At 57.3% G+C, this 24411-nt stretch overlaps 5 protein-coding genes across 5 annotated transcripts; 3 read left to right on the plus strand and 2 right to left on the minus strand.

The window, feature by feature from the left end:
• Positions 1–963: 963 nt before the first annotated feature.
• On the plus strand, positions 964–6687 carry VOLCADRAFT_90006 (uncharacterized protein; the record flags this gene model as incomplete). Its single annotated transcript, XM_002949557.1, has 6 exons — positions 964–1479; positions 2050–2260; positions 2679–3571; positions 3809–4288; positions 4664–4811; positions 5012–6687. 6 exons carry the CDS (start codon positions 964–966, stop codon positions 6685–6687), a joined length of 3924 nt encoding a protein of 1307 aa, XP_002949603.1.
• A 3572-nt stretch (positions 6688–10259) lies between these two features.
• VOLCADRAFT_90007 (uncharacterized protein) lies at positions 10260–11775 on the plus strand (the record flags this gene model as incomplete). Its single annotated transcript, XM_002949558.1, has 3 exons — positions 10260–10367; positions 10759–10956; positions 11642–11775. Coding segments are annotated over 3 exons (440 nt in total), but the record flags the coding sequence as incomplete, so codon positions are not given.
• A 2214-nt stretch (positions 11776–13989) lies between these two features.
• VOLCADRAFT_104362 (uncharacterized protein) lies at positions 13990–16922 on the minus strand. The gene is made up of 4 exons (XM_002949667.1): positions 16697–16922; positions 16330–16522; positions 15685–15818; positions 13990–15150 (listed from the first exon to the last, which is right to left on the minus strand). The coding sequence occupies exons 1-4, from the start codon at positions 16715–16717 to the stop codon at positions 14998–15000; spliced, it is 501 nt and encodes a 166-aa protein (XP_002949713.1). The 5' UTR covers positions 16718–16922; the 3' UTR covers positions 13990–14997.
• Positions 16923–17638: 716 nt separating this feature from the next.
• VOLCADRAFT_80722 (inner membrane ALBINO3-like protein 2, chloroplast precursor) lies at positions 17639–21757 on the minus strand (the record flags this gene model as incomplete). The annotated part of the gene is made up of 9 exons (XM_002949668.1): positions 21667–21757; positions 21541–21596; positions 21393–21465; positions 21202–21298; positions 20991–21101; positions 19658–20129; positions 18557–18657; positions 18166–18256; positions 17639–17834 (listed from the first exon to the last, which is right to left on the minus strand). Coding segments are annotated over exons 1-9 (1239 nt in total), but the record flags the coding sequence as incomplete, so codon positions are not given.
• Positions 21758–21901: 144 nt separating this feature from the next.
• VOLCADRAFT_104364 (uncharacterized protein) lies at positions 21902–23427 on the plus strand. Its single transcript, XM_002949559.1, has 3 exons — positions 21902–22312; positions 22480–22604; positions 23203–23427. Exons 1-3 carry the CDS (start codon positions 21973–21975, stop codon positions 23311–23313), a joined length of 576 nt encoding a protein of 191 aa, XP_002949605.1. The 5' UTR covers positions 21902–21972; the 3' UTR covers positions 23314–23427.
• The last annotated feature ends 984 nt before the right edge of the window (positions 23428–24411 follow it).

Genomic DNA, 24411 nt, shown 5'->3' on the forward strand with positions numbered 1-24411 from the left:
GGGTCTCACTTTCATTATCTGGTTGTTGCTCCCTGCGCTGTAACTGTTTTGTAAAACCCACCACCCGGATCATGTATCGCCCTTTTCATAATCGGTGAGGTTTCATGTCATAGTATGCGATGTTAACATCGCATACTGTAACTTACAGTAAGAAGGGCAGAATGCAGCAGGGAAGTTCCCTGAGGGAACATCTGTCGCAACCTCTCCACCTGCCATTATTTTTCTCGTACGTGACACTCCCTTGCAAATAGTTTTTACTGCTTGCTGGGCCTTATCGTGCCTCCTCCAACATGTCCCCTTGTAACGCATTAACGACAAAATTATGGGCTAATGCCTTTGAAAAATAAAGTGGCGACCAGGCTGTACTCATTATGAACCGAATCGCTTATAGGCTTATGAAGCCTAAGTTTCGGCTTGCAATACAGCATCAATAACCTTATGGTTCGTAGAAACTATGAGAGTGATGGCGCAAAGGATAATTTGTGGATTATGGTTAATTGTATTTTCCTGAAAACTGTGTAGTATTACTACTACTTGCTCCAAGGCTAATTGGACTGTATCTTCGTATGAACAGCCTGGGCCATACCTGTCGGTCTATTACTGTTACTTAGAATTATGCCTATCATAACATGTGCATGTGCTCTTCGGATATCGTTTCTGTGCCCTCGTAGTAATGCTGACTGTGTGATAGCCACCACTATGATATCCATTCCTGTAGTTCCCTACGTTTTTTGATTGAGTCAGCATGTGTTCCTGCAGTCCGTCACATCATGGCACGCATAGCGAGCTGTCCGGCCGTGTCGCCTCCACGAGCTTAGCCGAAATGAGACCTGTTGGCGGCTTGTTGAGAAGCCTTTGAATTTTGGATGTTTCTCATTTTGCAACCCTCAGCTCCCACGCTTAGTTTCTTCGCTCGGAGAGTGCTCCACTAGGCCTTCTTTCGTTTGTCTGACACAACAAAATATGAGTTTGTCTTCTTCTCGTCTCATGCAATCGGCAACTGCTTGGATCCGCACGAGGTTGGGCGAGGTCGGCAAGCTGGCAACATTCTTCACCTTCTATGCTCTGTATGCATGGAAGGTGTATCATCACCAGGTGTGCGGGCGTGATGATCCAGGACTATACCCCTGTCCGCCAGCCTGCTTATGGCGCCGATTCGGGTATCATTGGCGCAATCCCGGAACCATCCTGTCGGTGGTTCTTTTCCAGCCAAGGGATCCTGCTGACCGACACGACGGCCTCAGCTGCGCCACATTTTTCATCGGTGGCCTCCTCGCCGTCGCGCTGGGACCCGCCACGGCAGATGCGCGCCGCAGTTGCAATTGGCGTCTCGCCTGGCTGCTGACGTGCGTGCTCCTCCCCAAGGGTTTCCTTATCGGCTACGGCCTCGCCCGACCCTCTGCTAGCATGGGCTCAGCAGTCAACACCATGTTGCCGCGGCACACGGCCATTGCGCTCTGGCTCTCTCTGGCGTTTCCGGTAGGGGCCCCCTAAGGGGGTGGGGGGTTGCATCCGGGGTTTAGGGATAATAACAGGCGCAGGGTGCGTGTGTATGTATACGTACATGTATATGTAACTCTATACGCTTGTGTGTATGTGTGTATGTATGTATGTATGTATGTATGTATGTACGTATATATGTATGTATATATGTATGTATGTATGTATGTGTGATTTGGAAGGTTGTATTGATGTGATGGTTGCATGTGACGAGGTGTGGGTCGGATTTTTGGGGAGTTTGTGCACCTTGCCTTGAGTTCCGGCCGGCTGGCGGCTCGGGCTGTGGTGGGGGCACGGTGCCGTCTGCTGCGGTGGCCCCGGGGGTTCATCACGGAGCCGTGAGCGAGTCGTCATCCCACCGCCAGCCATCCCACCGCCCGAAAGCTTTTCCCGACAGATACGTACTTAGCTTTGTGCGCTACCTGCTAGCTGTGAAGTAGCTAGGGCTCCCCGCGCTTCCGTGCTGCGCTGCGCTGCGACCTGCTTTGACTACTTGATCCTCTCTTTTGTGTTCTGTTCCGTTCTGTTCTGTTCTTTTCTGTCTCTCAGTTGTCCTGGCGGCGTCAGGCGCTGCTCTCCGCCTTGTACGTCCTCCACATGCTGGTTATCATTCACCTGGCAGCCACGCGTACGGGACTGCCTTGGCCGTACAGCGGCGTGTCGCGCACGCCGGCGGCCGTGTCTGTATATTTGATCCTGCTCAGCGTGTTGGCGGTGGCGGTGGCGGCTGCCTGGGACTGGCGGCTTGCGGGGCGCCCCGGTGTGTGTGTGTGTGCGGGATGGGGGAGGGGAAGGGGGAAGGGGGAGGGGGAAGGGGGATGGCCGGGTTTTTTAGGGGGTAGCAACGCTGCCCTGTGCTCCCTGATGTTAGGACGCACCGACACGCAGGCTGGTTGACGACTAAGCAATGAGTGGTGGTGATACATATACTCTCTGTTGGGTGTTGCCGGTCTCGGCAGTATCATTTTTTCTCCGATATGCCTGGTGGACTTCAATACCGAATATGGGCGTTGGACCCACCATCGCAACCGTCGTCGCCACGGCAGCACATGAAACGCACCAACCATACAAAGTAACTGCATACGAACTGTGCGTCTAGGAACCATAAAAATGACGTACACGAACGGTTACAATGCGCCCGCTCTCTATCTCTCTCTCTCTCCCTTTCTGGTCCGCAGCTACCGCGGCGGCACCACGGAAAATGGACACCAAGGGCCCCAGCGCAGCCGGGGGCTCAGCGGATATATTCGGCCAAGGCTCTGCTGACGGAGAAAAGCCAGGTCATCGAGGGGGGGTCGGCCGCACCCGGAAAGTGCTGACGGAGGCGGCGCGGCGGCTGGGAACCCTCCGCCAGCGCAGAGCGGCAGCAGCGGTGCCCGTGGCGGCGGCGCTAACTGTCACCGCCGCCGCCACCAGCTGTACGGACGCTGACGGCGACACCATCGCGGGAACCTCCGCGGTGGATGATGACGGTGATCATGATATTGTCTATGGAGCTCGAGGATTAGGGGCCATTGCGCCCAAACTTAGAACCGCCGAGTCTCATGCAGGTCTTGTGCAATTGCCCGTCGCCGGCGCCGGTATGAGCGGCGGCGGCGGTGGTAGCTCTGCGGCTGTGCTGCTACAGCCAGAAGGTGATTCGGCTGCGGCCGCCGTCCCGGGCTGGTGTGTGGCGCGCTACCGCTTGAAGCCGCAGCTGCGTTACCGCTCCGTCGTCAAACCAACTAGGATGCATATCAAGATGAGTGGCGTGACGCCACAGCAGCTGCATCCCGGAGTGGTTGCCGTACTGTCGGAAGATCTGGGAACGCGGGGATTCTTGCTGGGGGACTTAGCGGTGCGCAGCGGCTGCATTGAAGCAGTTCTGGAGCTGCATGACATTGGCGGCGGCGGTCGCCTGTACGACAGTGAGCTTCACGTTGACCTTGTCCGTCGTGTTGTCTTGGTGCTGGCGGCGGCGACGGGTGGGATCGCTGCCGCTGCGGCGGCGAAGCGGCCCGTGCAGGTGCATGTGGCCGGGGTGTCGTACCTAGTAACGTTTGTCGGCGACATCGGCGACGCCGGCGGTCAGGTGAACCCTAACTCCTGGCGCGTCTGCGTGGACGACGGGACCAACGTTCCTGCCGCTGGGCGCCGCAGCTGCTGTGACGGCGGCGGCTGTGTTGATGAGGCTAACGTGGTCGGTTGCCCTGAGTCCGGCGGCGGCGGCGGCAGCGACGCCGCGATGGCTGACCCGCGTTCCCCAGCGAGAGCATCACGTGCTACACGAGCCGCCGCTAGCGCCGCCGCCGCCGCCCCCACTCCACAGCACAGCGCCTACACCGCGGTAGTCGACGACCGGGGCAACTCGCATCCTGTTCTCCCCGCGGCAGCCGCATCTCAGGCATTGTGTGGTGCGGCTGCCACTGCCCTCTCCCCCGCTGCCGCCCGGCCGCACTTGGCTGCCGTGCTGCCGCCGTGTATGACCTTGGCGCCGCTGGCCGCGACCCGGCAGGGCTTTGCCGCCGGCGAAGATCTAACGTACTGCACGACTGCGGTGGGTGCACTTCCGGTACCGGTGGCGGCGACGGTGGCGGCGACGGCAACGGCAACGGCGGCAGCTGAGGGTGTCTTTTGCGGTGCAGCGGCCACCCAGTTGGAGTTTACGCTGATTGTCAGCCACCACCACCACAGCCTCCCGTCTGCCAGGGCCTTAGGTAGGAGTTGCGACGCGGCGGGGCCCACATCGCCGCCAATGCCGCCCCCGTTACGTGAAGTGGTCGCCTGGCAGCGCGGTTGCTTCCTGCCGGTAAGAACTCCCGTACGCAAAGCACACACCGCTTGTCTGTGTGTATGTATGTATGACCGAGCTGCGAGGATATGATGTCCATGTACACGACATTCTCCCTGTACATGACTTTCCGGCTGACGGCGACATCTTCGTTTTGTTATTTGTGTGGTGGTGGTGGTGGTGGTGGTTACAACTAAGCCGCGAGGATATGGATCGGGAAATTGCCGGAATCTGTATGTATGTATGTATGTAGGCTTTTTGGATGATGCGGTACATTGCAGATGTCGTAACGTCAAGTACATGAATATGTAGCTCGGTGGCGCGCTCCGGTGGTGTTGACGCACTCTTGGTGCCGCCGCCAGGCCAGTGAGCTCCCCTGCACCCGCCCCGCAGGTCACCATTGTGGAGGAGGAGGAGGAGGAAGAGGAGGGGGAGGAGGGCGTACGGCAGCCCTCCCGGGGGGCCCATCTGCGCAATCAACTCAGGAACAGGGCCTTTCGGTCGTACAGAGTACGAGTGGATGCCCGCGATATTCAGTATGGTACGGAAGCGAGGGAATGGAAGGGGGGGAAAACGACCGATCGTATTTCCGTGGGCCTGCTAGGCATCTCTATATGTCTATATCTAAATATATATCTTATAAATATAAACACGAATATAAATACATTTATGCAGGTAATCTGTATATCTTGTCCTGTGTTTTTTAATTACACACACACGCACACACCCACTCTTCCACAGGACTGCTTTCTTTTGGATTCGGGGGTAGTGGTGGCGACGAAGTGGTGTCGGCAGAAGGCAGCGGCGCCGTACCCCCGGCGCCTCCGAGGGATTTTGCCGGCTGTGCGCTGCTACTGCCGCCGGGCCTGGCCGCCATTGCGGACGAGCTGCTACAGCCCCTGACGGAGGACCTGACGGCGATGCTGACGGAACGCGACGCCGACGGCGTGCAGTCTGTGGTAGATTTCCTTACTGACCTGGCGGCCTGGCTACTATCGCACGGCGGTACGACAGCCCTGCTGCCCCGTACGGTGACCCCGACGGGTTTCCAGCTGGCGACGCCGCCGTGTTCGCCGCGGCCGGCGCTGACCGAGGAGATGGGCTGGACGGCGCCGCCGCCACCGTCGGCTGCAGCTGCTACTGCTGGTGCTACTGCGGTGGCAGCGGCGGCGGAAACCTGGGGTTGCAGCGGCAACAGACATAGCAGCACTGCAGCCCTCAGCACTAGTGCACTCGGCACCAGTAGTACCTGGTGGGCATGGACGGCATACGGTCTCGTCCCAAGTACGGATACTGAAAGCGAAGTCAGGTTATTGACCACGAGCCATACACAGCTGACGACACGGTGTCCAGAAGACACCACTAGGGGGGTCGGTCCGGGTGTGAAGAACGATAACAATGATAATAATGATGACAATCATAATAACAACAGCGATGCGATGCCACGTGCAATTTCGTGGGGCAGTCTGCCATCCGCTTCGGAGGACTTGCCGTACGTGTACGACGTATCCAGCACTGGCGGAGTGTGCCGTCCGGAGGTTGGTTCGGGGACTTCGTTTGGCGATGGAGATAGAAACTGGCACCGGACAGAGGAAGGTGGTGGCGGCGGCGGTGGCGGCGGCGGCGGCGGCGGCGGTGGCGGTGGCGGCGGCACCGAGGCCCTGGTGGGAACGGAAGGATTGGAGGGGGGAGGAGCGGGAGAAGAAGGAAACATCGGACGAACTGTAGCAGCAGTCTCCCTGGACACGTCGAGTCGGTATGTGGCTGTAGCATCGGCTGCGGAGGCCACAGAGCCGTTAGCCTCCAGGCCCCGAATGCTTGACGGGGCGCGACTGGACCTGCGGGCGGCCATGATCGCAGATGCCGTACGACTGGCGCAGGGCAAGGCAGATACGACAAGCGCGGGACGGCGCGCACGGGAGGAGCGGCACTGGCGTCTGTTGGAGTATGCCGTACAGTGCGGTTGGCTGACGGTGGTTCAGCTATTGCTAGGGCAACATGGCATGGTGGCAGGTGGCGAGTGTGGCGGTAGCGCATGTTCGTACAACGGTTGGCGGTTGGAGCTGGCCGAGCAATTCCATTATGGTATGGTGGGCGTCATGGAGCCCACTTTGCTGCACTGCGCCGTCGGCAGCGGTGTGCCGGCCGTCGTCGACGCCGTGGTGGCGGCGGCCCAGATGTACGGTGTGTACGGTCATCCATGCGGCATGTACGGCACATGGACAACGCTCGCACGTCTACCAGGGCCGTGGATGCCGTCACCGCCGTCACCGCCAATGGCAACGGCAAATGTGGCAGATGGGGTTGTGACGCCGCTGGATGTCGCCATGTCGCTGCCCGACGGCGGCGTCATGTTGTCGTACATTCTAGAGCGGTACCCTGCTGCTGCCGCTGCCATCGCCACCGTTGCAGAGTAGGGAGATTGACCCTGGGGGGGCGGGGGTCAAAATTTTGAAATTCCGCCGCACCGTGCTTCTGAGCTCTGTGGAAACGCCCGCATATAGTACCGGACAATAAGTCACAGGATCTGCGGTTAATTTTGAGGCCACGGTCGAGGGGTGATTCAAACAAAAGCTGCCGGCCTGCGGGACTCACCCCCCGGTGTATGCTTGAGGATGATTATCATCACAACAGATCATCAACACAACCGTATCATCCACCTCCTTGCGTCATCATCATCATCGTCATCGTCCTCTTCACCATCACCATCACCACCACCACCACCACCACCACTATTACCATTACCATTTATGTTGTCACACACGAACCACGTCGGTTCCTGAGCTAGGGGCGTGTAGAAGAGGCCATCAGGTGGCGTGTGCACGTGCTGTGAGGCCTATGGTCGTGTGGACCTTCGTGGGAGGCGGGAGGAGGCAGGAGGAGGAGGAGGAGGACGTAGGGGGCCTCCAGGGCTGGGCCTTATCATCTTATCGAGTGGGCGGATGACGGCTGTTTTTTGCATTTCTTTAGATTCCTTTTCATTTTTCTTTAGGGATGGAAAATGATGGGTTGTGGGATTGGGTTGGTTGGGGCGGGGCCGCGGGGGTGGGGGTGGGGGTGGGGCCGCGGGGGTGGGGGTGGGGTGGGGCCGCGGGGGTTCCGGGCCAGAAAAAACGCAGTGCTGGTGGGGCCCTATGGCCCTGGTGGTGGTGCACGTGTTTCCGTTGACACGCGACAAGGTTCCGGTATGCGAGGGGGCATGCAAGTAAATGTGTGTTGTGCTTCACAAGGTGACGAGGCGGATGGCGGAAAAATGCGGCACAGAAGGGAGGGGGGGTTGTTTGGCCTGAGTTTGGTCTCCTTTCATAGCTCCCGCCCTATCTATCCCCTCGCGGTGGCGGGTTGAGAGGGTAACACAAAAGTATACCGGTGGGTGCGCTGGTACGGTGGTAAGAAGGTAATGATGGTGATAGTGGTGGTGATGGTGGTGGCGTAGAGGGTGGCGGTCTTGACGATAGCCAAAGCCGTGTTTTTTCATGTCTTAAACAAGAACGGTGGACCGTTACTTCTAGTCAAGCTTGGGCCCTATAGCTACAGCATGTGCCTTTTGATCGGGAACCTTTCTTTGACCTTTCTTTGCATTTTGCTCAGTCTCTGCTGCAGCGGCCTTGCCAACCCCAGGTGCTACAGCGATTGCTACAGTGCTTTTGTTGCAAAGAAGTGGTGTTTGCTTGATGATGCGTCCGTTCGTAATCAGCTTCGCATTTCGGTGATTTCTACCCTTTTGCTTATTTGCGCACGTAGATGTATGTATGTATGTATGTATGTGTGCATGTGTCTGGATGCACCCGGGGGTTAAGATTAAGGTCGGCGGTGGTGAGTTAGTCCGAGGAGGTGGATGTAGGAGCCACGATTGTACGGACGCCTTTAGAGATATAACAATGACCAACACATATATATGGCACAAAAATTTACAAAAATTTACAATTGGTGCCTCCCGGGGGGTTATCGCTTAGAGAAAGAAACACAGGACATACGACTGCTGGCAGCAGCATGGCTGGACAGAGTAGCGTTGAGTAGAGTTGAGCGAGAGGGGGCCATCTGAGGCGCGGGTGTTGTAATATTAACTTATTCCTGCCTGCCTGCCTGCTTTGCCTTCCTTTCGAGTCAAAGAGCGCCGCGAAGCCCTCTCCCGCGCACAATATGATTTATATCTATATCCAATAACGCCGCATCGTTGTCATCCTGATTTCATAGCCGCGGGCTTTTAGTCGGTCAATTGAGGCGAGTAACGGCATTGGAACTCGGCTCGTATTCGATGCATACTTTTGCATGGCATATTTGCATATTTTTAATTGGTTTGGAGCTCGACTAGGCCAACAAAAGTGCGGCTCGCCGGCTCTGCTGTGTCGATCTGGACCGTGAGGCGGTGTGAGCTATGCGGGAGGGGTCCCTTGAAGGGCCCTCTTGGCACTCGAGCCCAAATCGGGGTCGCAAACCGCAAAGACCCAAAACGCAAAAGGCTAGTCATCCGCCAGGCGGCACTTTGGATGTGATTGGGAAGGAATGCGGGAGCCCCCGCAGGTGCATCGGCCCCTTTGATATGTGATGTCGTATGATTTTTCGGGCAGCTATTTCGGGCGGTCATTTCTTCGGGCGTTACACTTGTATGGCATTTCTAGAACGTACAGAAGCTTCGCATCGGAGGGGGTTTTCCAGCAGGAGGGGTCGCGACAGTCGTCAGTTCGTATTTCCGCGCTTTTCATCATTTCTTCATTTTTTCTTTTCCGTATCGGTCCTCCCAAGACAAGACGCGCGAGAGCATTGGATTGGCCGGCGCTGCTATCTCTGAAATTCTGTCTGGTTCGGTTTCTTGACGGGCGCGTGCGCTTATGTTTGAGTTGACAAAGGCTTCAATTTCCATTTTTTCGATAGCTTACTGCGGGTGTTATGTATGATGTTTAGATAAACCATACATCATATTTTATGTAGCTTCAGTTGACAGTGAAGACAGGAATAGAAGCGCACACAGCCAAGCTGCCGCAACCGCCGAGAAGAAGAAAGGAGCTTTTGCCATCCAGGTGTGTTGCTGGCAATGCGGATCAATCACACACACATACATGCTCACACGCACATACAGGCACACACACACACGCACATACAGGCACGCACGCACACACACACGCACATACAGGCAGGCACGCACACACACACACACACACACACACACACACACAAACACACACACACACACACACACACACACACACAGAGCACTGTTGGGGAACAGGCTGGGTTAATGAGGAGGTTTTATAATTAATCGTTAAATGGTCGGCGAAACGCGTATGCGTGCGGATCTGTAAATGTTCAGGGGCGCTAATATCACCATTATTATTCGGCCTTTTTGGGATGAGACACGTTTCGCCGGGTTTTTTCTGTACGACACGTAGTACCATTTGCGAAAACATGTCCGGACACGCGTTGCCTCGTCGCCTTCCCACGATCAGTCCGTACTGCCGATTTGGACAAACCTCCCTCTCTCGCCAAAGTCTAAACCTAAGTGCCCACCGACATTGTCACCTCGACAGGCACCTATTTAAGCAGTCCTATTGCTTCTGCGCTGGACCGTACAGAGCCGTACAGAGCCACGTGAAAGGCCGTAGCTCTAGTCCCCCAGTCAGCTCTCTCCCCCGGGATCCCAGATGCTTCTGAGATGACCCTGTTTTCCTATCCTCCAAACCCAGACAGTACAGTACCACCCAGTAGAAATCTGGAAAAAAACCAACTAAGTCCACACCCAACTAACGGCCTTCCTGGATTCTCCTTCTGATCCAAACACCAGAGTGTTGCAAACGACTTCCAGACCAAACCGGGCACTTAAAGCAAAATCGTCACCATCATCGTCACCATCACCATCACCATCACCATCAGTTGGCACTGTCCATTGCCCCGACATCAGAAAACCCCGCTACCACGCACCATCAGCGTCGCCATCACCACGGCCGCGGCCACCACAGGCTGTTACATCAGTATACACACCACCATTACCATGCGCGTGTTCGTGAGGGGGCTGGACGGCGGCACCATGGCTGCGGATGTGGGAGGCGCAGAGCACGACGGAGGAGGCTCCGTACAACAGCTACGGACCGCCGTGCAGGTGGGAGGATAGCCCTTATCCCTCCCCACAAACAAACATACATACGCACATCCCGCCCGCGCACCCGAGCTACCCCTCCAACCCTACACTGCCAAGCTGTGAGATTGGGCCCCCCGTGGGGAGTGAGGCGCCGCGGGGAGGGGGGATTGGGACCATATCGAAGGCCCCCTTCCCAACACTATGAATCTTCCCGCGAAAATAGAGATTTCCCCCTCCCCCCCCGCCCTGCTAGGTGGGAGATAGTGTGGTGGGGAGAAGGCTGCCCCCTGTAGCCCCCTGTAGCATGTCTTACCAGGCTAGCAGCAGTACACAGCCCTTGCTTGTGCTGTTGTTGTTGTTGGTGATGATGGTGATGATGGCGATGGTGGTGCTGTTGGTGCTGTTGGTACAGGCGCGCCTGGGCATACCGGTTGAGGAGCAAATCCTGACTACCCTCGGGGGCCGGCCGCTACGGTCGCACGGCGGGAGCCTATACGAACAAGGCGTAAGGCAGAACGACACGTTGGAGCTGTCGGTGCGGCTGGTCGGTGGGCAGCCTGTCAAGGTGAAGCTGTTGACCCCCACACCCAAAGCGGCGGCCGGCTCCGAGGTACGACATGTGAGGAACACCATCCTGGCGTCTTAGCAATCCCACCACTGGCCCATATTCGGCACCGAGATCACTGTGTCGGTTGTCGGCGGTTGTCGGTTGTCGGTTGTTGGTGCCGTATTTCTACTACAAGTATGTTGGGAAGGACACAGTCGCTAACGTCCAGACATGCGGGCCTGGTGCATGCACAGGCGTTCCGACAAAGTTAAGTCATCAGTGGTGACTTTGACGATTGTCAGGAAAATGCTGGCCCCGAGTCTTCGCGTGTTGTCGTCATGGGAGGGGGAGCTCGGTCACGGCTCGGTCACGAAAGCCCCCTGGGGGACCTGCGGTGGGACATAGGGGGGGAGAGAGAGAGAGGGAGAGAGAGGGAGGTATAAATATATGGAGAGAGAGACATCGAAGGGTCGCGTAGGCAGAGCATGTAGCAGCGAGCTCAGATGAGCCACAGCCTCACCCACCCTCCCGCGCAGGAGCTCCCGTTCCCCCGCAATCCGCAATCCGCAATCCGCAATCCGCAATCCGCAATCCGCAATCCGCAATCGCAATCGTTCTGCACCTGCCCGCTCGCCCAGGGCCATCTCCCTCCCTGCACGTTTCGAAGTGCTTTCTGAGTTTCTCTGACCGCTGCTTCCCTACCCACGGGGACACGCGGTGTGTGTGTGTATGTATGTATGTGATCAAGGTGACAATCGACCTGGAGTCCGACACGCCCATGCATGTGGTGAAGACCCGGCTGGCCGCTGCCACGGGTTTGGATGTCCGGCACCAGCGGGTGATGCTGGCGGGCATTGGGGCCATGGTACTGCTGGATAAGCGGTGAGTTGGCGCACGCATCTGGGGATGGGGGTGATGATGGGGGGAGGGGTGAGAAGGGGGAAAGATGCAGGGGCGGGAGGAGGGGGTGAAGTGGAGATGGGGTAGCAGGGAGATCGGGTGTTGGGAGTTGTGTGTGATTGCTCAATGAGGTGTGCCGTGCCTCGAGAATTGGGATGCGAGAGTTGGGAATGCTGCGCTTCATCTTGACGCCTGGTTTGACAGCGACGCCGTCCGTGAACATCTCCGTACTGCTGCTGTACACAGAAGCAACATCGGCGCCAGTTATTGCGGCTCAACCAACAACTTGTACTTCGCGACTCTGCCGGCGTCGGAGGCCCCGTCGGAGCGCAAAACGGCGACGGCGCCTTGAATGGGTGCGGCGGGGACGGCGGCAGTGGCGGCAGTGGCGGCAGCCTTGGCGGCGGCAGTGGCGGCAGTGGCGGTAGTGGCGGTAGTGGCGGCAGCCTTGCTCAACGTAATTTCGGATTGAGAAAAGATAAGCTGGGGGAGATTGCAGTAGTCTTTCTTTTGGAAAACATTGTTACAATTCGATGTGTGTTCTCAGGATTGGGGGAGCGGAAATTCGGATACTGGACCGTAGTACGAAAGTACGAGCATTTCTCAGCCCAAGATAGGAGTCAGGAGGAGTGTTAGCATTTCCAAAAAATTTGCAACCGGATGTGTACTTATGGGTAGGATTTGGAGTCCGCATCCGCTGGCGCGCCGCGAAGTGCGGCGTGGTGATAGTGGCGGTAGCTGTGATTGTCATTTTACCCCGGCTTTACCCGGGCTGCGGGGCGGCTGTTCTTTGGAGAGGGGGGAGCGACTGGACTTGGTTTAAACTTTGTTGGGGGGCTGGAGTCCAAAGTGGAGATCACAAAGCTCTCTCCCGCGGACGGGAGAGTTGCGCAAGGGGCATCTGGCCCCTCCTAAGCAGCCGAGAGCCGCAGGTCCGCTCTCCTCCGCTCTCCTCCGCTCTCCTCCGCTCTCCTCCGCTCTCCTCCGCTCTCCTCCGCTCTCCTCCGCTCTCCTCCGCGAGTTCGCGCGCTGCGCCTGAAACACGAAACGAGACTTCCTCTCCATCCCCGGCCTGATCCGGCCCTTGGGGTGTGTGTGTATGTGTATGTGCGTGTTATGTGTGTGTATGTGTGTGTATGTGTGTGTATGTCTGTGTGTATGTCTGTGTGCGCGCATCCCAGGAACTTGGTTCGACTGCGCCCTGCCGCTTTCCTTGGGATTTTCTCTTTTGCGGCCGCCAATCAAGCCTGCGTAGAAAGGTGTTGATAATGTAAACGGTCCTCCCGCCATCACCTCCTCCCACTGGTAGACATCACACAAAGATAGTCGTCGTAACTGACATCGGGGCCCTTACCAGAGGACAGCCATGGGGGCGGAGGTTATCGGCGCGGCGGACGCGCAGCAGAGGTGGAGGAGGCGGCGGCAGAAAGAGGCATGCATTTTGTCCGCACAATCGACGATGAGTTTGTACCCCAGACAGAGCGGGGTCGTATGGCCTCGAGGGTATTCGAACGTGCGCAGGGGAAGGAAGGGGGATGAAAGAAGCCCAAGGTGTTGAGACATTGCAGGAGCAAAACTTGTTACAGCACGGAAAAGGTGTTTGGAAGTCGCGCATGCTCCCAACCTGCCTCGTGGCGACTTACGAGAGTTCGAGGCCGAATCACATAGCCCGGAGATAATACGTCTCTTGCATGATGACACGCCGTAGAGGTGATCTGGAACTGGGGGGTCGCACGGGGCTCCACGAGACAGGTAGTACGGACCCTAGGGATGTGCGACCCATTTAGTTAAAACGATTGAAGCAGGCAGGTAGGTATGAAGACCGGACCCACAGCGAACTCATACTGCCCCACCCACTAATTGCACACGTACACCGCGAGCTATGGCTCTTAGAGGCCAATGCAGTTTCATTGGGCTAACCAGGTTATTAGGTATTGGAACTCCGGGATGTAGAGCCCCGGCGGGACAATAATGTGCCACCGAGCGTTCGTTTCGGGCCAAGGGCGGTTGAGGGTATATCTGGTTTTGTTGGACGGAGAAGGTGCTTGCCTTACTCTGGCCAGTATGTGTACATCGGCCCCCGAGGGCCTGCGGGGTAACGACTCGGTTTCACACGATTCTAAGGTGTGTGCGTCTGTGTGTGTGTCTGTGTGTGTGTGTGTCTGTGTGTGTCTGTGTGTGTCTGTGTGTGTCTGTGTGTGTGTCTGTGTTACACCTCGGTTGCGTTACCCAGGTAGAGAGGTGTTACGAGTGCCCATACGAGCCAGAGGTAGGGGCCCAAGAACCTAGGAGCCAGGTAATGCTATCGCATCCAGCTGCCTTCTCAAGGCTCTATCAACACACCTCACATCTCACATCGCACGCATTGATCGGTGGGGCAGGTCACGTAATATTACACAGTCCATTCCATATTCGCCAGAGCTCCCAGAGTAAAAAGAATCGCTGTTTTCATCAGCAGGCGAAGCCTTTCCACAATGTAAGTCAAAATAAAAATAACCCGCGGGACCGTAGATCTGCCAGGATGGCCATAGTCGGCATCCCCGCTGATTTGGAGAGCACCGCTATGCTCTCCAAAGTGCCACTCGCACGTGCACCAGCGCCGTCCCCTCCCCGGCTACACAGCCGCAGGAACCGCAACAGCAGGAGCCCTCGGCTCTTAAGGATGCCGGTACACGCCCCGTCATGCACATGGCCCAGCGACACACGGAGCAAGGGGGCGACAGCCGCTGTGCGCTGGCGTTGTTGGGTGCCTCGAAGCGACGAGCGCGCCACCGCCACCCCAACAGCCACTGCAGTCTCCTCCATGGCCTCACTGCTGCGCCCGCTTCTACCCTGCTCACCCATGCCACGCCGCGGCTCATCTGCTGCGGGCCATGCGGGATAAGCTGCGACCAGGCCAGGGGCCCCGTCCCGCGCAACGGTGCAGCGCAGACAGCCGCACAATTCATGGAAAAAGCTCATGTCCTGGCCTCCTCTCCACAGCCTGCAAGCTGCCTCTACAGCAGCCCCAACATCACAGCTGCCTTCCTTTCCCCTGCTCCTCACCAGCCCCTCCTTTACAGCAGAAACGGAGATACATACGGCCACCACACCACCAACACCACACACTCCAATACCACACACTAACACAGCAAACCACCTCACGCAGCCACCTCACGCAGCCCCAGTCCGCCCTGCTGCCGGTGTTATACCACTGCCCTCTCTTCACACGAGCGCCGTGAGCCCCGGCCCGCTGCCGTTGAAGAACTGCCCCTCCCACGCGTGCCCCGACGCGTCGATAAAGACGCCCAAGCCATGCATGCGGTTCTCCTCCCACAAGCCCTCGTACTTCCGCCCGTCGGGCCAGATGTACGTGCCCTGCACGTGCGAGGGCGACATGTTGCGTGGGGTGCAGGAGGCGGCGGCCGGGAAGGGATGGAAGTCGTGAAGCGGTAAAAGCTCCCGGGTGGTGTCATCTTTTCCTTTAGTGGGATCCATCGGTTTGAGGAGCAAGTGTGCCGCACAGTCCTGCTGCTCATTAACCTACCGAAGGCTAGGCGGACTACCAAGTCCTACAGCAGGTCAAATTCGAACGCGCAGGCGGCCCCTAACAAGTACTGGAGTACTGGTACAAAACAGTGCCTACATGTGCCCACCCCGCCAGCTGTAGGGCCAAACAGATGCCGCTGAAACACGAAACCAGACGAGAATAAGCCTTGTGGCACAAAGATTGCCTAGCGGCGCGAGGGGATAAACAGCACTTCCGATCCGCGCGTGTGCATACATACATACATGTGCACTACTTGTATGCGCGTAGGGAACAATGCTTGTTGAGCAGCAGCAACGGTGTTTACGACGCAGACGGGGAAGAGGAGGCCTTCGGCGCGATGTGCGACAGGGCACGCGACATACCTTGCCATGGTACTTGTTGGCCTTCCACTCGCCAATGTACTTGGCCCCGCTGGCGTATGTGAAGGTGCCCTGTCCCTGGATCACGTCCTCGAAGAACTCTCCCTCGTACACGTAGTCGCCCTCCTGGTACAGCCCTTCAGAGCAGCGAAGTGGAGATCGGTCTTCAGAAAGGATGTGAAGGGACCCGGACCGCCAGGGGCGCGGTGCGGTGCGGTGTGGTGTGGTGTGGTGTGGTGTGGTGTGGTGTGGTGTGGTGGAGTAGATTAACAAACGCGTGGGCGCAGAGCAATGGACCAGCGAGGGCAGGGCAGGAGGCGGTGGGGGGGGCCATGATGCCATGGATGAGCCTATACACATGCACACACGTCACAGACGTGCCGGTTCAGTTGGGGGCGAGGTGCCGCGATGCCACCGCGACACGCCCTAGGATGGCGCGGGGCTTATGGTCCCGGTAGTGCCAAGCGCCGGCAGCCTGCAGGCCTACAGCCTGGCGCTGGTGACGCAGAGGCCTCCTCAGCTGGAAAGAGAAGCTTTGCTAAGAGATAAGTGCCGATCCCATCCCGCCTGTGTGCTGCTCTGAAGCTCCGGTAGGAGGCCGTAAAGCCGTCCACCCTCGGCCCTCACCCGTGCAAGTGGTCGCCGCACCTTTTCCATGCCGGACACGCTTTGGCGGCTCCGCAGGTGGCGGAGGTGGCTCATCCTTTCCTTTTTTCTTTTTGACTTCCTTTGGCTCCTCAGCCGGCGGCGGTGGTGGCGGATTCAGAAGCTTCCACTGGCCCTCGTAGGTTGCGCCCGACGGATAGTAGAATTTACCGGTACCTTCTAGTTCCACGTGGCCCTGGTCAACGCAGCATTTGGGTACGCGTATGGGCTTGGCAGATTGCCAACAGCATCCCACGCATGTTTAGTACTAGGATCGCGAGAAGCCTCTATTGCAATACAAACACGAAATAATGCTCATTGAGCACCCGAAAGATATAAATCCGTCCATTATCGCTCGCTTTGAACTCACCTGTGCCGCTGGGTCCGCCATCCACCAGTTTTCTCCCTATAATATCCTCAGCAGCAATGTCCAAAAGTCAGATTAAATATGCAATTCCGCTATGGATGCTGTAGACGCATCTGCTGCAAGCCGATTCAGTTGTTACCCAAGAGCTGAACAAGACTCCGTTTTCAATGTCTTATATTGATCATTGTGAAAGTACTTTGTCGATAGATTAAAACGACAGTAGTTAATACAAAATCACAGAGTCCAAGCTGACCTGCACGAACGTCCTTGGAGTGGCCATAATGCACACACAGAATCTCTCACCGCTGGCAGTGCTTTAGTACGAACATGAACCTCGAATCCTCTCGTTTGCATATAACGACGAGTGACACATTACTGCTGCGGGGGCAATATCGACCCACCAAAAATCCCTACCGGCACACCGTGCACTCTCCAGAACAAACGCACCCCCATCGCAGTAATAATAGGAGTTGCATGTCCTGCAGCTTTCTATTCCCCTTCTATTATTCGCTGTCAGATGCACACCCAAAGCCAGAACGAGTTCCCACTGCACAGTGGCAATCCTCCCAGCTCACTTGCGAGCTATCATGTCCGTTAATCGCACACCGTCTTGCCGCGTCTCCTAATCCCATTCCAGCACTCGCAACCCAGATTCTCATCCCCAAAACTGGCGCTAACCCTACCCCCTTCGTCACCTGCCCACAACACCCCGCCCTGGCCCTCCATCTCTCATCCTTCCAGCTGCACGCTCGGAAAACCATCCGCCCGAAAGACACCAACCCGCTCCTCACTTGCCCCATCCCCAGCCCCCCTCCAAAACTGTCAGTCAGCAAGCCTCACGCCGACCCGGCGCCGTTATCTGAACCCGAGGAGAAATCTTCTTTGCTTGGCCCACCCACGTTCGCATTGACGGGCGTGGGGTTAGGTGACGCAACCGCGGCCGCCTTTGCAGCCGCCTCCCGTGCCTTGAGCGCCCGGAACTTCTCACCCTTGCGCGAAGATCCTGACCCGTTGCCGTTGACAGCTGGCGACGCTGAGGCGGCGCCGTTGCTACCGCTGGTGGACACAATCTCTACATCCACCTCCTCCACCTCCTCACCCGCCTCGTTTCGCCGCTTCTTCCGCGCCCCAAGCTCCTTGCCTGCGGACACAAGCGACAGGAGACGCACACAGGAGAGTCATACTTCTTCCCTTCTCCCCTACACTTCCTCTATCACCACCAAGATCCTTTCACAGCAGCTTCCTCTTCCCCACCATAGAACTCCCGTCAAATGACGCGACAAGAAATTCAGAAGAGCAAAAAGAAGGGCCGGGTACTCGCTCGCAACCAGCAAAAAGGGAGCTGCGAGGACGACGACGCCACACCTAGTCTTCGCGCATAATGCAAAAGAACACTCTGTGGCCTTTGCGTCCGGTCCGCCGAGTCAGACCTCGTTTATTCCAAGTTTCGCTCCTTTACAACACAGGCTTACCTGTAATCCTCTTCACGCGTTCCTCCTTGGGCTTCACCACGGTGGCCGATGTTGCCGCCACAGGCGCCTTAATGGACTCGGGAACGTTGACCTGAGCACATGTTCGCACGTGCGTGAACTGTGAGTGAGCTGAGCGCGTTGCGGGACCGACAAGTTCTGACGGGGCCTGACTTGCTCTCCGTTTTAAAAACATTCTACGACGCACGAAACGAAATTAAAGACCCCCAAATGGCGCGAGTCGGCAAACGTAAAAAAGCACAGCGGTGGTAGTGCACAAGCTAGTGTGCTTATATTAGTACAGGAACCCTATCCTTTCCCCGGCAGCCGTGCGGCCCCCCCTGAACACCCGGGGGAAGTCCCCCCTCCTCCCCTTTCCCCCGGCGGTTCCCACCTTGACGGTCGCCTTCAGATACAACTGCTGCGCGGTTGACAGAAGGTTGTTGACAAACCAGTACAGCGTGAGGCCCGAGGGCACGTTGAGAGAGAACCAGCCTGTGATGAAGAAAGGAGGCGGGAAGGGAAGCGGCAGCGTGCGCAGGGCAACATGGATAAGAGGTGGCGAGGAGGGCACACAAGAAATACCCGCCACGTAATGCGTGCCATTAGCGAGATGCAAAGGGGGGGTGGAAGATATGCAAGGCAAGTCGACAGGGCAGGAGCGACACGCGGGCACCTCGATGTGCCAGAGGCCTAAATGGGACAGCTCATTACAGCTCATTACAGCTCATGGGGCATGCCCCCTTAAAGCAACCCGTCATCATTTGGAGGTATCTGGTGCAGCGGTGGTCCACAATTCCTCTAACGGAACAATACGCAAGAGACACGACACGGCGCAGCCAGGTCCCCCATGTCCATGCAACCCCCCCCCCCCCGCTCTGCGACCCGGCGACACATCTCCTCCAACACCAGCACCGACCACCGACACATTTTCGATGCTCGATGTTCCGTCCGGTACTATTGCAAAACATCCTTTGGGGGTGTGGACGCAGACTCACGAGCCTTTCTGGCTGTCCATTTCGCTCGGAGGCTAGGACGAGGCTAGGACGAGGCTAGGACGAGGCTAGGACGAGGCTAGGACGAGGCTAGGACGAGGCTAGGACGAGGCTAGGACGAGGCTAGGACGAGGCTAGGACGAGGCTAGGACGAGGCTAGGACGAGGCTAGGACGAGGCTAGGACGAGGGTAGGACGAGGGTAGGACGAGGGTAGGACGAGGGTAGGACGAGGCTAGGACGAGGGGAAGGTGCGCCGGGTCCGTTCGCGAGCTCCCAAGTCCATTCCACTTTCCATCCTGACGTCGTCACGTAGTCCAACCCCCATCATATTACCCCCTCCGCGACCCCATCATCGCAGCGCCAAACCATGCCACACCATGGAACACAATCAACCGCCGCCGTTCGCCACGCAACACCCAAAGCTCACAGCACCCCACTCCACTCCCCCCTCCCCCCCCTTCCCCCCCATACACACAGCCCAAGGGCCCCCTGCACTCACCAATCATCAGCGGCAGGAATTTCAGAATCGCCTGCGACTGCTGCTGCGCCGGGTCGTTACTGTTCTGCGTCGTGGAAATTATCTTTTGGGAAGCGTACTGGGACGCCACCAACAGCACCGGCATCACCAGGTAGGCCGCCGCGTTCGCCCAGCCCACAGGCGGAGCGCCGTCCTGGAAGGGAAACAACCACTCCAGCCCGCCGCCAATGGTGGTGGGGCCGCTCAATGAGGGGATCCAGAAGAAGCCCTCCGTAAGAAGACCCGCCTTGGCTGCATTGCTGAGCGCATTGTACAGACCGATGAAGACGGGGATAGTGGCCAGGGTGGGCAGGCAGCCCGCCAGCGGGTTTACGCCAGCTTCCTTGTACATGCGAGCCGTCTCGAGCTGCAGCGTCTCCGGGTCATCGGCGTGCTTGGCTTGGAGCTCCTTGACGCGGGGCTGCAGTGCTTGGAGGGAGAGCGTGGACTCCACCTGCAAGTCGGAAGGAAGGTTACCGACAGAGGCGGGGGTGGGGGGGATGAAATCATGTGCCGTGTGGGGGGAAACAAGGAATGAACTGCCGGCGTCCTAAAAAGGGGTTGCGGGGGGAACCCCGGGGGGAATCGAATGCTGGCAAGTCAATGCACCAACTGCTAACTGTTAACTGCTGCAAAGCACCTTTCAACTGGCGGAATGCGTAGGATTAACTGCCGGTGGCTCCAAAACCCGGGTGGGCATGTGGGTTTCGACGACTGAGTGTGCCCAAGTCCCAAGGTTGGCATAACTTGGCCCCATCATCGGTGAATTCAAAGAACAAGTTTGGGGAATGGAAAGTTGGGTTCGACAGCCGGGTACAAAAGCCTGTCTAAGGGCTAACAACAACACTGTTTGGCTGTCTGGCCGGGTACGCCAGGAAGTTGCCTCCCGGAAAGTCTCCCGCGCCGTGTTCTGCCCCAGGTCCTGATGGCGCGCTGCAGTACGTGGCGGCATGAACCTGCTTCCTTTCAGTCCAATACCACTTGACATTCTTTTCCTCTTTCTTTTCCATTTTTGTTGAAAAAAGGCAGTTCATGAGCCTTCGGGTTAGTTTGAACCGCCATACAAACTCGTGAAGCTCATAATCATCCATACAGACTTCAATCCAGAGTATGAGCCCGTTGGGGTCTGGCTCGCGACGGCGGACCAGACGGTTAACCAGTCGCGCTATGATTTATGGCTGTTTCAGGTTTTTGGGCGAGGCCGGCCCCCTAGTCAGGACAGTGCGCAGTGGCGGGAAAATGGGCATCGCACAAGCAGCCAGGGTGTACTCGGGTGTGAGCGGGTCCCCCCCAGAGCTCGCTGCGAGATACCCACCTGCTTTTGGGTAAGCGGAAACGTCGCAAGTTTCACCAGAACGGTCAGCGTGATGATGGCGAAGCCATACGAGTATGGCACGTGCGCATTCTCTAGCCCGTCGTCCAGCGTCTGCATGAGGCGGCACGGCGTCAGCACCGCATCAACCACGAGTTCAGGGGCTATTGCTCAAGTAAAGCATGCGGCAGCACAGCAGCTGAGCTGAGCGCACCCGCAACACCGATGTGAAGAACTGCGCCAGCAGGTCGATTGGGCCTCCATCGGCCAAGGTGTAAAGGTTTTGGGCGTGCTGAACCGCCTCAACAGTGCTGCAGAGGAAACAAATGCAAAATTAGCGCCATCGATTCTAATTGGTCTGGCGTCCAAAGAAGCAAGGCGCGGTGACCGCGCCGGCGTAACTACCTGGCTGCGGTGCTGGGGTCCAACAGACTGGCCTTAACGCACACAGCCGCACGTCGCGAACCAGATCCGATGCCTACAAAAACATAGACTTCAGAACCTGTGGTCTATGCAGGATTCCAACGGAACAATCCAGAGCGCCAGGACACACCCGCTCCTGGACGACGCACGCTGGGCCGAGGCGGGAGCAGCGGCTGACACGGCTTCCTGCGCAGCCCAAATACAATTATACTTCAAAAATTGAAAGGGCGTGGCGGGCTAAGCTATGTGCGCACACCTGGCGCCCAGGGCCGAAGGATACTGCTTCATCGCCAGAGCCATTTGTTCGAATGTGGCTCTTTGGCCCAGTTATGTGCGTAAAGACTTAATCCTGGTAGGTCAACGAACAAGGGAAGAAAAGGATTGACTTGTGGAGGGGAAGACTGACCAACTTCACAAATGCGGGGATTCATAAGGCCCTAACGGCTACCACAAAAATTGCAACCGCCAAACTTCACGATCAAAGGTTAAAGCAATACCGATGAACAAAACCCTCCGATGACGCAATTGATTTTATCACTGTAATCCCAGCCGAGCGCAAAAAATGGCCACTTCCGAAGAAGAAAGCAACCACATTCTGGAACAATATCAGTCATTAGGCAATACGATATTCTTTGCGCCAGTACAACCAGAACATTTAATCCGCATTCATGAGCTTGAATCGTCGTCGTACCCAGCTGATGAAGCTGCCACTTTTCAAAAACTAGAGTTCCGCATTCTTAGCGCCCCCAACGTTTTCATGGTAGCGATGCAATGCCGTGACGGTGGAGCAGAACCGGAGGTCGTGGGATATGTTTGTGGCACATGCACGAATGCCGGGCGATTGACGCACGAGTCCATGGCCACGCACGACCAGGAGGGTGCCCTCCTGTGCATCCACTCAGGTGCGCACAGGAAACGAATAACCCCAACCCTAGGGCAGTGCACACTACCAGCTGTGCAGCGCCCAGGCAGTATCCGTACCCGCCGCCACAGCCGCTGTCCTACGATCCCATTCCACCATCATCACCATCAACATGAATTTCATCACCCGCGTGATGTTATGGTGCAGTGGTGGTGGAGGCGGGGCTGCGCCGTAAGGGCCTGGCCACGCGGCTGCTCCGTGCGTACGTGCCGTACGTGCAGGCTACGACCCCCCACCTTCAAGCGATACGGCTCATTTGCAAACAGGACCTGGTGAGCCCTCCAGGGAGGATGTAGGAGTGTCAGGGCCAGGGAGGGAGTCGAGGGAGGGAATTATGTCCATGGTGCCCCACGCACCCTAGACATAAACGCCAGCTGCCAGAGCACCAAAAAACAGCTGCCAAAACCCAAAGCAACCTTCCCCCGAAAGTTATCGACATCTTTGTATCTGTATGTATGTCAGCTATAGTAGTTTCGCTCAATGCCCAGCACTGTATAGTCGGAATATTCATACCGAGAGTAAGCTAGCGATGGACTCAACAGGGAAAGGCTGTGTGTAAACCGTTCGCGCACCTCTATTACTTTGCCCAGGCGCGGGTGTCTCTGCCTGTTGGGGTGGGAAAAGAGTGAAGGGGACGGGGAAGGCGGAAAAGCGGCAGCTACGCATGGGTACGCCTTTTTCCCTAAGTGGTAACTCAAATGGTGTTACACACACATGTTGTTGATGGTTTAGGCTCTGGCGCCGCGCCTGGTGTAATTGCGTTAGATATTCAAAGTCGGATGGGCCAGCTGTCACCATCGGTTGGTCCCCCGCCCCATCCCTCTCGCCCGACACGCGCCCTGCTCACCTGCACCTGCGGCCCGGACGCAGATCGGACTGTACGAGAAGGCGGGGTTTACGTTAGCGGGGCCCTCGGATGTCGTGCACGGGCGCGACCCGTGGTTTGAGATGGTTTTGGAGCTGCCAAGCGGCGATTCTTGAGAGCGCGGCGGCGGTGGCAGCAAAGGAAGTGACTGTACGTCGTTTGTTGCGGCGGCAGTGGCAGCAAAGGAAGTGACTGTACGTCGTTTGTTGCGGCGGCAGTGGCAGCAAAGGAAGTGACTGTACGTCGTTTGTTGCGGCGGCAGTGGCAGCAAAGGAAGTGACTGTACGTCGTTGTTGCGGCGGCAGTGGCAGCAAAGGAAGTGACTGTACGTCGTTGTTGCGGCGGCAGTGGCAGCAAATTTAGGGCGGCAGCTAGTACCGGGGCATCAGGACAGGTAGCCAGGAGGCGCATGGTTAGCCTGGTGGAGTCCTCGAGCGTCCCGTGTTTGCGAATGGCAAACCTTCCTGGACACGACAGGAAGCGCCAGGAACCGGCGTGACAGGTTCCTGGCGGCAACAGGAGGAGGGTAAAGATGTACAGGCGTACTGCGTTTGTCGATACGGGGTGAGCGCGCGAGCAACATCGTTTCCTGGGCAACTGCTCCCGCCACAACCACCGCCGCTGACGCTGCAGCACCACCACCAGCAGAAGCGACAGCTACGTCACCCGACATCATATACCATGTAGCAGCAATGTCGCGTCTAGGCCACAGAGGAGCCGCCACAGAGGAGCCGCATCGTGAAGCCCCAGACGACGTGGGAGCGGCATCAGTGCAACCAGCCCATTAGCACTCGCAGCAGTAGAGCAGTCCTGAGAGCGGAAAAGGCGGCAGTATTACAGCATCGCAGACGCCACCATCCTGGTGCTTTACACGCCACCTTAACGCCTTTTCAAGGCCATTACAAAGCAATACATGAACATGCTTTGCGCACACAGGCACGGGCACTGCGGCTATCAGCAGTTTCAGCAAAAGCACTTATAGACAGTGTGTGTGTTACATGTGTGTGTTAAAAGCGTTTATAGATAGACAAAACAGTACATGTACATGCCGGGGGTGGCGTGGTAGTGGCGGCAAGCTGGCGCGGCTGTTTCGGTTTACAAGGCACGGAGGCGGTGGTATTGCGCGCCGCTTCAATGGCTACCGTGCGGTGTTTGGGCCGGGGGGAGGGGAGCCGGTGATCAGCGGCGTGTGTGTATGGCGGCCTGTGGACCCC

Source organism: Volvox carteri (genome assembly GCF_000143455.1).
Source record: "Volvox carteri f. nagariensis unplaced genomic scaffold VOLCAscaffold_15, whole genome shotgun sequence".
NCBI lineage: Eukaryota > Viridiplantae > Chlorophyta > Chlorophyceae > Chlamydomonadales > Volvocaceae > Volvox > Volvox carteri.